The 16,159-nt window shown below is 40.9% G+C and overlaps 1 protein-coding gene across 3 annotated transcripts in view; it reads right to left on the bottom strand.

Annotated features, from left to right (window-relative positions):
- The window catches only part of epha4l (eph receptor A4, like), a 65,118-nt gene that overhangs the window by 36,342 nt on the left and 12,617 nt on the right, over nt 1-16,159 (bottom strand). For all 3 annotated transcript variants that reach the window (XM_055028002.1, XM_055028001.1, XM_055028003.1), the window contains exon 4: nt 2,958-3,113. In XM_055028002.1, coding sequence (XP_054883977.1) covers nt 2,958-3,113 — 156 coding nt within the window. The remainder of the gene's footprint in view (nt 1-2,957; nt 3,114-16,159) is intronic.

The raw sequence follows: 16,159 nt of genomic DNA, 5'->3' as shown, positions 1-16,159 counted from the left end.
GGATGAAAACAAGATCCCGATGGATGCTGCGTGAGTGACAGTCGTAATTACAGAGTTCCAACATGGGTTAAAAGTTAGAGAAAAAAAATGCAGAGGAAAGAAAAAAAACAGCAGTCGACAGACAGGGTGAAAGTTCAGAGATCAAATGTTGACCGGCCGACGGGGAGCGGCAAAGGTCGCTCTGGGAGCCGGGCTAATGTTAGGTTCCTATCCACCGAGTTAGGAATGTCGCAGAGGTGATGAAGCTGGGTCTTATGAAATCAGCCAAGTAATGAGCTTCGACAGCTGTTGCTTGCAGCAGTCACCGAGAGATTGCACCCTCACTAACAAGACAATGAGGATGACCTCCCAGCTCGTCCATTTAAACGAAGCCAGTAATGTAATAAAAATAATGAGAGAATGTAGGATTTATATATCACACTATTATTGAGTGCACACAGACAGCCCATGAGAAAAAAAAAAAACATATATAAAATGCATTAAACGCTTCTGATAGAATAATCTCAAACTGAGTTATAAAGAAATTCAACATTTAATCCCTTTTAACAATGCGTTTAAACTAGTGTTTTTAGGTTGATAAGAGCTTTTAGGAAACTTAAAATAGTAATGCATGATTTTCTATTACACTGAGGTGTTATTATTGTATTACAAAACACAGCTGCTGGTCACTCGGCTGGATGAGGACCCTTATTTATCTTGCAACCACCCAAAGCGGTGATGGCAAGTACAGGGAGGAAAAAACTCACCCAACAAACATCAGACCCTATCTGCTGTACGTGACAACTTGTTTTCAAAAAAAGTTCATTTCCTAAACTCTAATAGGACTTTAACTGGAACTATGTACTTTGGTCAGATTACAGTAATAATAAGCAACCAACACTCCAAGTGGAATGTATAAATGTGAGAAAAAGCACCTAAATCCACTGCTAAGTATAGTGGAGGTGTGGGATGCTGTGGGATGCTTTTTCTTACAATGCTCTTATAAAAATAGTTTTTAAAATAGTAAAAAACAGGACATATTAAACAGCTTTCTGAAAAGTGGCCCATTGTTTGATGTTTCATAGGGTAAATATCCAAAACATATGGTTAAACCAAGACAAATGATCTCACTCTATGTTCTAATTAATGAGCATGTTGCAAAATGGGATTTAAAAGAATGCCAATATGATTTTTTTTCATAATATGTAATGTAATCACTAAATAAATCTACTCAAATCAAAGTCAGAATTTTCCTAAACATTTTAGTGTGTGATATTATGCTGCTGCAACAACACATCTCTACTAGGGTGGAGAATAAAATAGTCTATGTTGAATACATGAAAGAAGAAAACAGAATCTCAGGTTAACATCTGTAAGTAAAAACATCATTTTCAGAACAGATACTTAAAATGAGAACAATTCAGGTTTTCTTCAGGGAATTTATAAATGGCACGTCCTTATTTCTATTACAGGAAGCTGAATGTCCAGAAGGAGCTTTAGCTGTTGAAAACAATATTGCCTGCTGTAAAGTGGCCTCTTTCAACAGGAAACAAGAAACAGCTTTAATAGGTTTAGAGACAAATACCAACCATAAATCATTCTAACTGGTCTGGTAAAAGAAACAGCCCGTCTGCTAACCAAATTGGGTATATTACTTGAATTACAATGTTATTTAACAGGCGAGAACCAACCTAAATCACAGCGTAGAACTTTTCGTTCTCATTACAGTCTGAAGTTATTTAGACATTCCATTCTGAGAAGAACCTATGTTTATTAGCGTAGCCAGCTCATCATATGTGTGATTTAACAATAAAAAAACAAACATCAGTGTTATTCTACTATGCCTAAGACTTTTTATGCTTTTCTTCTTTGGTCCAAATATGTTTTTCAACATAGTGTTTCTGTGATTGAAAGGCCTTTTAATGAGAAACCAAAAAAGTGCAAAAGGGTTTTCTCTTCTGGGAACACAGAGTGGCATACCGCTGCCCCTCCCCCTCCTACTGCTGCACATTTCCAGCCAAGTGGCCAAAAGATGACTACTGCACTTTTCCCTACTTTACAAGAAACATTAATCCTGCTGCTTAGATATACTTTCACTTCAAAAGACATTATTAGAGGAACACCACAGTACGGTTTAATTCAGGAAAGACTGCTTTTAAGGCTCTTTCCAAATTGATAGCCTCACTAATTAACGAGCTAATAGTCTTGTTATAAATGTGTAAATCAATAAACAAAAGAACAGCAAAAGCAGATAAGTTAGTACTGCTCACTTAAGAGTGTTTAAACTGCATTTTTGATTATGTTGATGAAGTATCAAAATAAAAATCTAAATGTAAAAGCAACGCTATAAAATTGTTCACGTTTTGTGTAAATCCCTGGCTATGATAAAATAGTGGTATTTTATTCGCTCATATCTAATAAATAACAAAATGCCTCGGATGTTAAAAGCATATAGCTTGCTCCCCCCAAAAAAACGAGGGACTTGTTTATTATGAAGATTTTCACAATTTTCTCTGTTTTTCATGTTTTACAATTACAAACTTTAAAACACCAAGAGAAACACATAGCCATAAATTTCACACTAAGCATATTTCTTTCCTCGTGTATTAAATTTTTTTAGCACATTTACTGCCTATCTGACTGATTCACCAACCTTATTTTTACCACCCCCTGGAAACGTTCAACCTCCAGTGTTTTCACTGTCCACTGCTCTTTTATTGTGAGGTGTTACGGTTTACGCCATAATTAGTTCTTCATGTCACCATGACTGATCATTATGTGCCACCTGTAGTCAGTAGACACCTATTAAACCATCAGCAGCTGGTTTAATGTTTGTGCAGGATGATTAGTGTGTGTGTGCAACGGGCTGCTTTTCTATGAAAGGGTAAGGTTGATAATACAGCTTAGCAGTGCATGCAAGGAAGATGTTGTAAGCTGTAATAAAGAAATGTAAAATTATGGAATACGGGTGTACTTACGGGTGCAGGGCATTGATGCTGGGTCTGTTTCAGAGCGGAAGAATCCCTTGTCACAGGCACAAGAGGTGGAGCCCTCCCTCACGGAGTAACTGTGTAGCGGACACTTGGAGCAGGAGCCATCAGTGGCCAGAGCGCGGTAGTAACCGATTTTACAGGCTGGAAGATAACAAGGAGGAAAGGACGCTTGGGTTAAATGTGATCTGCATCAGCGTGCAGACTGTTCAGCAAACATTTGACTTTTCTTTATATAAAAGATAAATGTTAGGTTAATTGGTCTTTCCAAATTCTCCCTAGGTGTGAGTATGTGTGCATGGTGGTTTGTCCTGTTCATTTCTGTGTTGTCCTGCGACCTGTCCATGGTGTACCGAAATGCAGCTGGATATAGGCACCAGCAACTCCCGACCCCACTAGGGACAAGGGTGAACAGGTAATGGATGGATGGATAGATATTGAGGATATGAATACCTGAAACAAGAAGCTTAAATGGGTATGAAAAATCATCTAGAATGCAATAAATCCTTTAATGAAGCCATCTGTCAGTTGCTGCATTTGACATTTCACCATAAAAGAGGTACCAAAGACATAATTGTTTTTGCTCTATGTAATCTGAGAGGCTAACAGAAGTTGTTTTCCAATGACAGACAAGTAGAGAACATACTGATCTTTGCCATTTTCTGTCAATTTAACCATTTTTTTCTCTTTCGTGCCTTGTCTCTTTTCACCTTTCTCATTAATCTCTATTCTGGTATCAGAAAAGAGGTTGCAATATTCTCTGACAGAAAATAGAAGCTCAAATAACCATCGTCTGCACAACCCTAAACGAAGCTACAGCAAGACTTGGCACTGCAATGGAACATGAGACTGTGGCATTTCAGACAACTTAACAAGCAAATGCCACAACACTTGGCACAGTAGGGGTTCTGTCACTCTCACAGGGCTGCATTTATTCAGCTGGAGTCCAAATACACACCTACGTACACCTCAATCTAAAACGGTTACCAAAGTGACACTTTTCCTACTTTTGGCGACAGTGCTTGGCTTTCTTTTGAGTGACAGTTTGATTGGAGGTCTCGTCTTTCAAGGAGTTTCTCCTTTGTCTATATGTTTCTGTAATGGCCGGAGGAAACCTGGCAGGGTTATATTTCACTCCCTGAGCGCTGAACCAGAAGAGGAGGACAAAGGAGCAATTCTGGAAGAGGCGCGGTGCAGACAGTGGCAACACCGATTGGACCAAATAAGCTGTCATTCAGGGAGGTTGGCATGCTCTTGTCAGTTGGAAAGTTGTGGCATGGTAGCTGGGGTGTTGGTAGTGTCATGTTAAAACTGGTGCGATGTGTGTGTTAGTACCCGTCTTATCATGGTGCATAAAGAGTCAAAGAATTTATGTTAAATTTTGATTATTAATTTATACACTTACAATGATCCAGAATAACTTTATAGTCACCTGACTAATATTGAGTTGGTCACTGTTTAGCTCCCAGCTAACCTGGCCATTGACTTTTGTATACAATTCCACTTGAATTTCATCTCCCTGCTCCGTCAGGGATTTCTCCCAATGAATTGGATTTATCTCATTGAATTTCAACCATGCCAATCAGCAAACAAGAGGAGTTGTTATGAATAACAATGCCTATTTTATGTAGTGTCTTAGTATCGTAGCCTGTTCATGGTTGTAATTTCATGTTGTTTCGAAATATTGCATCAGCATTAACAGCCATCTTGTTCGGCTCTGCACTTCTCTCTTTGCAGGTTCAGGATAGTTGCCATTGGAAACTATCCTTAGCTTACCAATGCAATTTCTGGTAAGCTTCATTGAGATGGTGCACTACATACATCATAGACAGACATTAGCAATTGAAAAAAAAACGGAAGCAATTGCTTCAAACTTCAACAGTGTCAATACCTCCTGCAAGCAATTGTTTCACAATAGCCAAGAGACTAGATCCTGTGCACAAAAGTGACTTGACTTGACATGACTTTAGTGCATTTTCCCTCCTTGCTGGCCTGTTGCACAAATACTTTACTTGATTATGATCTGGAGGGGAAATAAATACTTCAGCATTATATGGCCGGCTTCTAAAACCATTCTTGAGCCTTTTTCAACTGTTACACTTCCCAGTTCTGATGATCACATGCCCGTTGTTTGAGCTTTTAAATTGTTAAAATGGTCATCCTAACTAGTCTGCAGCTTGCTGCTGGTTCACCACTGTCTCTTCCTTGAACAACTTTTGTTAGATACTAATGGCAGTTTTGGAGCTGCTTGGACTCAGAAGTCTTGCCATCACCATGTAGCATTTGTGATGCTCAACTAAATCCTTATACTTATTCTTCCTGTTTTAAGAGCATATTGCGGACAAAATGTTTTCTAGTTGTCTAATTTAAGTAACCCTACCAAAAGGTTACATACTCTGAGGTATTCAATTCACCTTTTGCTGGTCATAATGTTATGCCATAACAGTGTTTGTGTGTGCCCCTTCAGTTGAAATGGCTGACGACCAATCCAGATCTCAAAGTGTGTTTCTGATGGTTTCCACACCGCAGCCATAAATACATCAGAGGTTTCTACATAAATTCAAGTAACTCCCCCATGTGTTAACCACACTAGAAATCAAATCAGCAAATGTGCACCACAGCAATGAGAAAGTCCAAGAAAAACTCTCATTCCACCAAGCAGCCAACACATTCGCATATACAAACAGCTGAGGAAACCCTCCACAAGCCCACTAAAATACCGGAAAATCCCTCTATTGTAAACGTAATAAACTCTTTGCCTCGCAGACTCTGCTCTGGAGCAGCTGGATTAGCGTACCAGAACGTCAACCGAGTGGGGCTAGCTGATACCTGCTGAGTCATTCTTTGTCGGTTTCCATTCACTCAATCGGGACTAAATCCCTGCCGCTTCACTCACTAACGCTAAGCTAGGGCCTCATTGACTGCAGCCTGCAGGGGTGAGCGAAGCCTCTTCTTTTCTTCACAGTTTCACAAACAAAGAGAGAACAGATTAGTTAGGAGGTGCTTTCAGTTATCTCTGTATCTTTGAGGGAATGTCTCAAACCTCTAGAGACAGAAGAACAGCAGGATTTTGGGTGTTGTTTTAAGCGGTTTTGACCTCCTCAAATGGTAAAATGCAAAGTTGCATTAGGGATAGGTACTTGTTCACTGACCAGGAAATTGTCTGGAGTTTAGGGTGGGGTCAACTGGTTGTGTTTGATGCCAAAAGCTGGGGGGAGAGTTAATTGAGTCCCAAACTTCATGGTCTATCTTTAAAGCCTAAGAAACAACCTAAGATTGCGGTACCTCCAACTGTGCACAATTCATAAGACATTTGCATGTCAATTATTAAGCCATCCCAGGTTGCCTTCAGAGTGCCCACAAGCCATCCCAACATTTTCTGTGAGGATCCAGACCCACAGAGATGTGCTGGCATCTTCATCTGCACTCTCAAACATCTGAGTTTTAGAGCACGTCTGAAAAACATAAGGACTTGTTTATAGCATCAACTGCCCTAAAGAAAGGAATGACAGAGGAAAAAAAGAGGTTGATATCCAAGTAAAGCTGGGGAATTTGCTTCCTATTAGGAGCATGAGAGTGTGTCTAAGGGGAGAAACCACAGCAGTGGGTGGTCTAAGATTCCCCCTTAAGACTCTCTGGATTTATCACTGTCCGGGCCAGCCATGGCAAACCCTCACTCAGCCGCAAATACAGACACACTTGAACACGTGTGTTTAGTTTATAAGGGATCTGGGATAAGATCCCTCATCGTATCCCTTTTGTAAAGCTTGCAAAAGTCGAAACCAATTTTTCCACACCGTCTTCGATACTGTTTCCCTTTTTGCCCCTGTCACTCTCTACCTCTTCTTTATTATTTTTTTCTAACTCTCCCTCCGCCTTCTATCTCTTTTTCCTTGGCATTCTCTCGGCAGGCCTCCTTTCAGACAGAAAGGGGTTTGTCAGGTTCCAAATCCTTGAGCTCAGGGATCAAAGGCAGACAAAGACACTGGTGACTTACTGTTCTATTCTGGAAAAGCAGGGAAAAAAATGGAATCCCTCATAGACGGGCATCGTATTCTTCAGCTATTCTCTCAATGCAGATCCTTCTCTCATTCAATCCTCTTCTCCAGCTTCAGTCTTTCCCCCCCTTTTGTCAGTCTTTCTCCTGCCCAATCCTCATTCCTGTTGTCTCCAAGCTAAAGCCCATTTAGAGGAGAGGGATGACAAGGTTGGGAAGGGGAGGGAGCTAATGAGTAGTTTTGCAAGTATGTGGTGGGGATTCCTCTGGCTGAATTGGTGGCAGTGTGTATGTGGGGGCAAGAAAATCTGTTCACAACAAAGCAATCAACACAACCATCGACAAAAATAGGAGTTTTTCAAAAAAGCTACTGATGCTACGATCGCAACCCACATGTATGCCAACTGAAGTTTTCTTCAGAATGGCAACAACCCACACAACAGGCTTTGAACAGGCATACATGTTCCTGATATTGCAGCCAAATAAGACCACATCCCACTCGCTGCAGCCCACCTTGTGCGACCCACATATAAAGCCCGATAGGCAAGCTATACTGCAGCCTACACAACAAAGTATCCAATGCACTGGGGAGTGAAACTATGAGAGCTGACCACAATAGCAGTTCAAAGCTATGGGAATGTAACACCCAGCACATAGAACACAATAGGTAGGCCCTTCCAGTCAGACAGCTGCTGTTTTAATCAGAAGAAGAGAATTAAGTTCAATCGATGGCATTTTCACTGCTTTCATGGTTTCACTTTATCTTCCTTAAGTGATGAAAAGTCAGACCCTTTTTTAGTCAAAACAGACAGTAAGCACTCTTTAGAAGAGCAGTCAGAGGCATTCCCACAAAGCAGCTCTTTGAAAAACCAAGCGATCAACTTTCAGGCCTTGAGGCAAAGGAGTCTTTGCTTCAACCTAAATGCGTCTAAATGTGTCTCTGCACCTTGAAGAGCCAACCATCTCTATGTAGTATGGCTTCTTTTTTTTCTGTAGATTGATGATAACTGTGAGACTCCTGTTAGAAACCATTTGTATTTTTTCAGTGCTTTATTTTCTTGCCCATTTCAGTCACAAGCTGAATGTTGTAACTGCGCTGTATGCAGACAATGAAAAAGCTTAGACATCGAGTCACCTGAGCGGCTGGTATATAAGTACAGGATCACTAGCAACTGACCGTTAGCATCTGTCACTGGAACAGCAGGAGAGTGGAGCAGGTTAACTCATTAATTCTGTCACTCCACGTTATTAATTACCTCCGGCCCCGACAGCAACGCAGAGCCACGCGGCAAGCAAAACACATCAGCATGATGGATGAGGGACACACGGCCAGCGAAACTGATCACCATGATTGATGACGTACACTCGACACACATCTTGACCTTGACCCGGATTGGGGGATAAGGTCCTCCACTAGCTGTATCATCCTTTAACATGCAAATAGTAAAGTTGGATGGTCACATCTGGGTTGACATCCTTACTAGTGGTAATGAAGGATTTAAACAAAAGCCAACAGGGCTAACAACATTAAGGAGACAAGAGCCAACATTGCTGACAATCACTGCGGCTTCGGTAGTGGTGGCTAATACCGGGGGAACGAGACTTGGCAGCAGTTTGTCTGTCAAATGTCGGATGATTTATAACTGTATATTAGCAGCACCAATCCATCAACTGAGTGCTACCAGAAATGTAGCCCTCATTAAAATATATGTATCCAGCAGACAGGAGAATCAGCCAAGGCCCCAGATGAGTAAAACACATTGTGACAAAATTATCACCAAGCTAAGTCCTGAGAACAAAACAGCATATACCTAATAACAATCTTGTGCTGATCGCTTGGCTTTTTACCCAGATCTAAAAATGAGGGACAAGCGCCAAGCTCCATCCAGGCAGGGGTTCACAGAGTTTTAACAATGTATATAACATAATAAAACTTTGATTGTACACATGTTTTCCAACTTCCAAAATTATCTAATCATCTCAAGGCGATTGGTATGCCATGACAACAAACTGATAACTATTCAGTGGTGGTGGGTGATTGATTGAAACATTTTGGTTTAGGTATGCTTGGTAATGGTAACCAAATGTCCAACTTTTAAGTTCCAAGTAGCAAGAAAATAAATAAAATCAAATTTGGGTGCTTTTCACCTATTTGAAATTAATAATCCAAAATGGTTACTATAAGACAGAGAACTCAGCTTTTTATTTGTGCTTCAGCTGGCATGTACCATTCACAGTCCCTAACAACGTTTGCTACTAAATATGTTGCTATGATATTTGAATGGAAACATACAGAACAATTCTTGCTGTTATATCAATGCCGTGCTAATCGAATATTGAGAACATCCAGTTTATTTTCCACCAGAGGTTCTAAAGGTTGAAAACAATGGGAACATGAGACTTTTTTATTAAGAATACGAGCCAGGGCACACTAAATTAATATTTTAAGGTTCCATAAGCCATTTCTTCTTCAATATTGTCCTGTATGCTAAAATTGCATCATAGGACCACCTTTATTGTTAATTCTTGTGTTGCATAAGTGGAAAAAAATTAAATATTGTTCTCCAGACTTCCTGTTCAGCAAGGTCTCCTTGTTCATATTGACACGTAGGCCTTAACTTCCTCTTTAATTTCTCCAGCCTGGCTTTAAAAAGGAACATCAGCACAATGGTTATATCATGAAAATCTAGCGTATTCCACCCAGCCTCTTCAGAACGTACACCGCCACTCCTTAAAAAATAAGGGACAAGCTTCTGAAGGTGAATGTGAGGAAATGGATCAAACACTAAAGAAAGGTCCAAGAAGGAAAGCATAATCACAGAGGGTAAAGTGAGCAAAGAAGTCACACAGCTTGAAATGAGAGATGGGGAAAATAATATCTTTCCTTGATGAAACTGGACTTGGACATGTTGGGTTTGTGCAGCTCAGATGCAGCCTTTGTACCAGAGGTGGCACCACCAAAAGCTGGGCACAACGCCAAAAGATTGAGGGCCTTTTGTGACCTAAGATCCACACAGAAGGTGGATAATTGACCATGATTCAAGGCAAACAAGACCAGAAATTATACCTCATCCACAAACAGAGGCGTACAAACCTCTGCACACCTGCACACAGTCAGGTATGAACAAAAGCCCTTCAAAAGCCCTCTGCGTTTCAGAGGCACTCCGCAGCACCACCCATGCATGCAAATAAACAGATACACGCACATTCACTAAACAGACGTGTTTTTCTGAGAGCAGTTTGACGAAGGGGACAGTGGGGACAATGCTCTATAAACAAACAGTCATGTTTTTGTGTCAAACCAATTTTCTCAAGGTCTCCAAAGGATGGAGTGTCATGTTGGACAGTGCACATTTGCATATGCGTGCTTTTAGCATCCTTTCCTGACACTATTTAGAATGAAAAGAGCTTCATTTAGATTCTATTATCAAAATAATAGCAGAAAAATAGGTAGGAGCATGAGAGGGGAAGGGAGAATGCTAATGTTCCTGTGCACACTGGCAAACAATCGGGAGAGTTAAACCATTCTGCTCATGGTGAGCCGTTGAGAATGGGAAAGGAAAATGGAGGATGTGTGAGGAGAACACAACAAGCACACATTAAGAATCGGTGAAAAGGAAGAGGAAGCGATAAGGAAACAGATTGAAAGGGGCCTCACATCCAATTCTGTAAACAAGCATGAAACACGTGTCTTTCTTTAATGCAAATCGATAACAAATCAGTGCAGAACATGCTGGCTAAACAGTGTTATTCATTTATTTTACCACAACTGCATCTGTAAGCATCCTCTTATTTTTGCAGCTTTACAATTAATCTACATTGGTTAAATTATTTTGTGCGATCACTACTACAAGTAATAATTTAGAAAGCAGAATCAGATATTAATAGCATATGAAATGTCTTATAAAAGTATTCATACCCTTTGAATCGTTCCTCTGGGCATAATACAGCCACAAACTGAGTGCTTTATTTGGAATGTTCTGTGATGTAACACAAAACTGTAACATGAAGAGAATACATGATTTTCATCTGAGTCCTTACTTTGTAGAACCACCACTTAATGCAATTGGCTGGTTAAGTCTTTTGCACCTTCAGAAGGTGATTATTTTTGCCTGTTTTCCATTGACTAAATTGAGTCAGATTAGAAGGAGAAAAACTGTTGACAGCAAAGTTTAGATCTTGGCATAGATTATTAGTTGGGTTAGAGTCTGATCTGTTACTGGGCCATATTAATACACAAATATATTTTGATCTCAATCATTCCATTGCAGATCTGGCTGTACCTTTAAAGGTGCTGGAAGATTTTGCAGCCTCTAACAAATTTTCTTCCAGGATTACCCTGTATTTAACCGCATTCACCTTCCAGTGAACTTGGACCGAGCTCCCTGTTGAAGAAGACCATTCTGACAAAAGTGCTGCCACCACAACATTTTTCCACAGGGATGGTATGTTCAGGGAGGTGGTGTACACTGGTGAACTCATAATGCATCCCTCAAAGAGATTGCGTGCTAAGTAAACGAGGCAGTGGAATATTGGCAGTTTGATTCTTGGCAAGAAAAGCTGGCTCTTGAGAGTTAAAATGTCACTCTTGTTTTATCATTATAAATATTTCCTATAAGAAACCTTGAAGCTGTAACCTGACAACATGTAAAAATGTTCAAAGAACTGTGCAAGTTTTTATTACCAAAGTTTTTTTTATGCAAAGTGAACTGGATGACAGATGGCATTTTTGTTAATTTTGGGGGGGAATGATGGTTCTAAGATGGGACTCTCTTAACATCATAATCCGGTCATTTAGGATAAATATGTGCTACCAGTAATTCAACGAGATGTCTTACGTGTTTTCCTTCAGGCGGCTTTTATACCATGAAAACTTACTTCTGTCTGATGTCATTACCACATTCTAAATCTATATGTAAATCTTTGCAAATCTGTCTGTTTTTCAAATGATCAGAGTTTTCCATTATGAAAACTTCCCCATAACAGTAAAATTTACATTAAATCCAGACGTAATCCTATCCAATCCCCTGTAGTGAGTCAAATTATAAACACACCTCACATTCACATGTGACCTACACTATGTGATACACACATCTGTCAGTGCTTAAGCATATAGAAACACATGCAAAACTTGAATTGCCTAGTTGTCAGTAGTCTGAAGGGCAAGTTTGCCATCAGCCTCTTGTGGTTTTTCTGGATGTATCTGAGGAGAGCTCGGAAAGGGTCAATTCACGGCTGAAAAGATTATTTTTAGTTTGTTTGTTTAGGTAATCTACAGGCAGCTCCCAGACGACAGCCTGTCTGGGGCCTCAAAACACCTTCTATTGTGCGTGCATGTGTGTGTGAGTCTCTGAGACTAGCACTAGTGCTGTGACTGCTGTGTGTGTGCGCGTACACTGAGGCACAGAAAATGTTCTCGGGTCAGTAGCTCTTCAGCAGCTCATGTCAGGTCAGCGATGGTCTCCAATGTAGGTGTCAAAGCATTGACCTTTACTCTATCCTTATGTTGCCCCCTTCAAGTTACTTTCCCTAATTTTTTTCTTGTTCCAAACAAGACTGAGGTCATTGCTGTATGGAAGTCTCATGGCCTTAAAGGGGACTTGTGACTAAAAGTGATTTGGCCTCATGTTAGCATGGCATGCTTTGGCACTATAACTGTGCATTCCTAAGCCAATCGGACAAAGGTTCTTCTAAAGGTGGCAATGGATTTTATTTTATTCATAGATGTTATAGTAAATGGGCCTGGATACAAGTGCATGACTCTCTTTTTAAATGTCTTAAATGTTTTATTTATTTGTGTTTAAATTCTTCATCGTTTTCCTTGAGCAGTTATGCACTATTTGGTGTTGGTTAAAGTAGATTAAAACCCCAATGAAGTTTAAGGTTTTAACCTGGGCAAGTTTAAAACCACAGAGTGGAAAGGTTTAGAAGGTATGAATAGTTTTGCAAGGCTCTGTAGGGTGATGCTCAATATTTTGGGATCTTCATCAGCAACCGAAGCCAACTTATGCTCCCAGGCTTGTCAGAAATTTTCTCATAACTGCATATTATTGCCTAACACTTTTCAATAATGTATGACCACAAAAACAGGTCTTACATCACCCAAAATCAAAGTTGTTTGCTGGAGGTATTTTCTTCTGCTAAACAGAAGAGTTGTTGGGTATCAGGCTGTGGTTCAATAAAAAAAAAGGTCTTTTCAAAGGTGTCCCCATTCCTACTGAAATCATTTCAGTGTCAGCAATATTGGCTCTGATATCAACCCCAGCTGCTGGAGGTCGAGCTTTGACCACACTGGGCTTGTTCAAAAAGCCACATCTCTCTGTACCCGTAACCCCCCACTTCACCTTTTATATCTCCAGCCGTTTATCAGAGCCAGAAGGCAGCAATTGATTCATCATCCTTTCTTCTCTATTGTACACACACTGTTTCTGTCATGTATACACAAGGCCATCAAATAAATTTCTCTCAATCTCTATCGTATACTTCCTTCAGTTTTCTATCCACTCATGTTTCCTTCTTCCTCTAATATACCACCTTGGAGTGAAGCTTCAAGAGAAACATGTCTCATTTTCTTCTCCCCACCCTTCCAGCAGTATTCTGCAACAGGCTTGGGATCAAAAAGGATCAAGATTTCTAATCCCAGAGACATGCCCTGGCATGGATGCACCTCTGCCTCTGGCTGGAGCGCTGCAGCTTCAGGTCTCCCAGCACTGCAAGACCTCCACATCCTCAAATTACATTTTGGCTCTCCCACAGGGAGGTTGCACCTCACAAGAAACCCCACAGTGTGCTTGATACACAAACAAGATTGTATTTTGAGGCACAGACGATTTACAGGAGGGCAGCCAGCTGATCTCGGAGTTCTGGGCTGAGACCAAAGATTTCTACATGAACACAAGAAAGCAAAATACTGGCTTACGGAACGGAACGGAGATACTGGCTTATTTATAGATGCTATAGAGCATCACCACTGACCTTCACACCATGCTCAATGTATCTTGCGATCCTGGAGGTGACAGTGCATTAAGCAGTTATGGGTCACAGAGCTAAATTCAATTATTTTTACACATTTTAACAGCTCATTCAGGCTGTGAGAGTGCGAGAGAGAAAAAGTCTTTTAGCAATTACTAGGAAGGAGAATTAAACTTCTGCCTGTCTTGGAGAATGCTGCATTTGAAAAGGTTATGAATTTCTTGGTAATCTCAGAATAAGGTGATGTAACTAAAACCTCAGTTTTAGTAATGCTAACCATGCTAGAATGGTGCTAAAGACATGGTAGCTCTGAAATTATGCATTTGTTATCAAATATTTGTAAACTCTGTTTTACAGTGTCTTGCTTATAGATGATGTGACTTCACCTCTGCTCTTATAATATACACATATTAAGGACCAGACACAACTAGAAACAAGTATTTGGAATATCATTAATGGTCATTAATTCTGACCATTAATGATATGGTCAGAATCATTGAATATCTGTATTGACAGATCAAATCATACAAAGTGGCGCATCTTTCATAGTGTAACCGATTAAAAACTCATAATTACTTCAGCAACTGTTTTGCTTGCATCTACTTCTGTATGTGTACTGAGATTTATTTGACATATTTTGATGTGATTCTAGAGAGCATAAAGCGGTGCTCAGTTCCCTCCACCACCATGATTAGAAAGAGGGGATCTCAGCTCATTAAGATGGCCACTGTGTTCAGACTAAGGGCCCATCAGATTGCACAGCGGCTCTTTATTGCAAGCCTTTTTAGTCATAACCCTTAACTGATTGCTGCAGAGAAGCTCTTTGATTTGGCCACTGAACCCTGTGCCCCGAGAGAATAGGATGACGGGGGAAATAGAAGAAAAGACCACCTACTATTGGCCTGGCGGGACTGAGAGAGCTTAAGATAGAAATCAGTGGGAGAAAGGCAGGGAGAGATAAAACATTTTCAAGGTGTTTGCAATCAGCTTCCCATTGTCAGAAAGCGAGCAGAGAGCGGTTCGTCCACCTGAGGAGCCAGCGGGCCGCTTTGTCTCCAGGTTCAGATTGTGCAACCAGATCGGGACATTAATAGAGGTTTATGATACAGCATGTGATATGCCTGTTGAGACAGATGCAAAGAACAAATACGGGACAGATAATGGCTCACACACCTACAGCAGCATAGTGCCCCGGATCAAAAGGATTTCTGTGCAATGGTGAACTGATGGATGAAGTGCAGAAAAAGCACAGTTGCCAGACTGGAACTAAATCTCTTTCCACTTCACTTCCCCCCATGTTTTTTGTCTCCATTTTTCTCTCTCTCCCTGCCTCCTCATCTCCATCTCCTCTGCTCCTCTTGGCCAGAGAGGTCCGTTCTGCCTGTCTGTCGGCACAAAGAGGGTGGCAGGGGCCCTTTTTTTTTTCCCGCTTTCACAGGCTCCCTCTCTCCAGAGCCGTCCAACCCATACCCACTCGATGCCTGTCCACTTCTCCCTCCCTACCCGTCTTTCTCTGCCTATACATCCATCCATCTCCCTTTACAAACTCAGCCTCCTCTCTCTCAACCGTCTGCCAGCTGAGAGAGCGGGGTGGAAGATTTTCAATTGAGATCAGCAGAAAAGAGAAGGGGCAAAGGAACAAGAGCGAGAGCACGCAGGAGTGCAGGAGAAAATGGAGGGGGAAGCAGTCGGAGGAATGGGGAGAATGGCAGGGATGGTTAGAGGGAGATGGAGGGGGTTGTGTTGGTAGAGAGCTGGGGTATTGATTCAGGGCCTTTTGACATGCTAATTTGCTTGCTGACTGCTTTAATCGCTCCCTCTTCCCAACGCAGCCTTCAAAGAGAGGATGCTTTTCAGAAGGATGAGTGCAGAGGAGAGAGGAGGAGAGGAGAGCAGAAATGTTTGTCAATTTTTTTCACTTCTATGCCACATATGGCGCTGATGCCATCTGACAGCCGTGCTAGCTCCTCCGTACAAACAGAGAGGAAGGACGCTGTCAGGGAAATCGTTTACTTATTGTCCAATAAGTACTTTTAAGTTTGCACAACTTCAGAGGTGATCTTTTAAGTTTGCACAACTTCAGAGGTGATCTAAATGTATAGGCAATGTGGTGTATAGACACCACAAAGACATTTTATCAGAAGGTTTGTGATTCTACAATCAGTATTTAAGCTGTGATTTTATGAATCTATGCACTTTTAAGCACCCAACATACAAAATG

Source organism: Poeciliopsis prolifica, unplaced genomic scaffold (genome assembly GCF_027474105.1).
Source record: "Poeciliopsis prolifica strain line A6 unplaced genomic scaffold, Auburn_PproV2 SCAFFOLD004, whole genome shotgun sequence".
NCBI lineage: Eukaryota > Metazoa > Chordata > Actinopteri > Cyprinodontiformes > Poeciliidae > Poeciliopsis > Poeciliopsis prolifica.
This window is presented reverse-complemented; position numbering and strand designations above follow the sequence as displayed.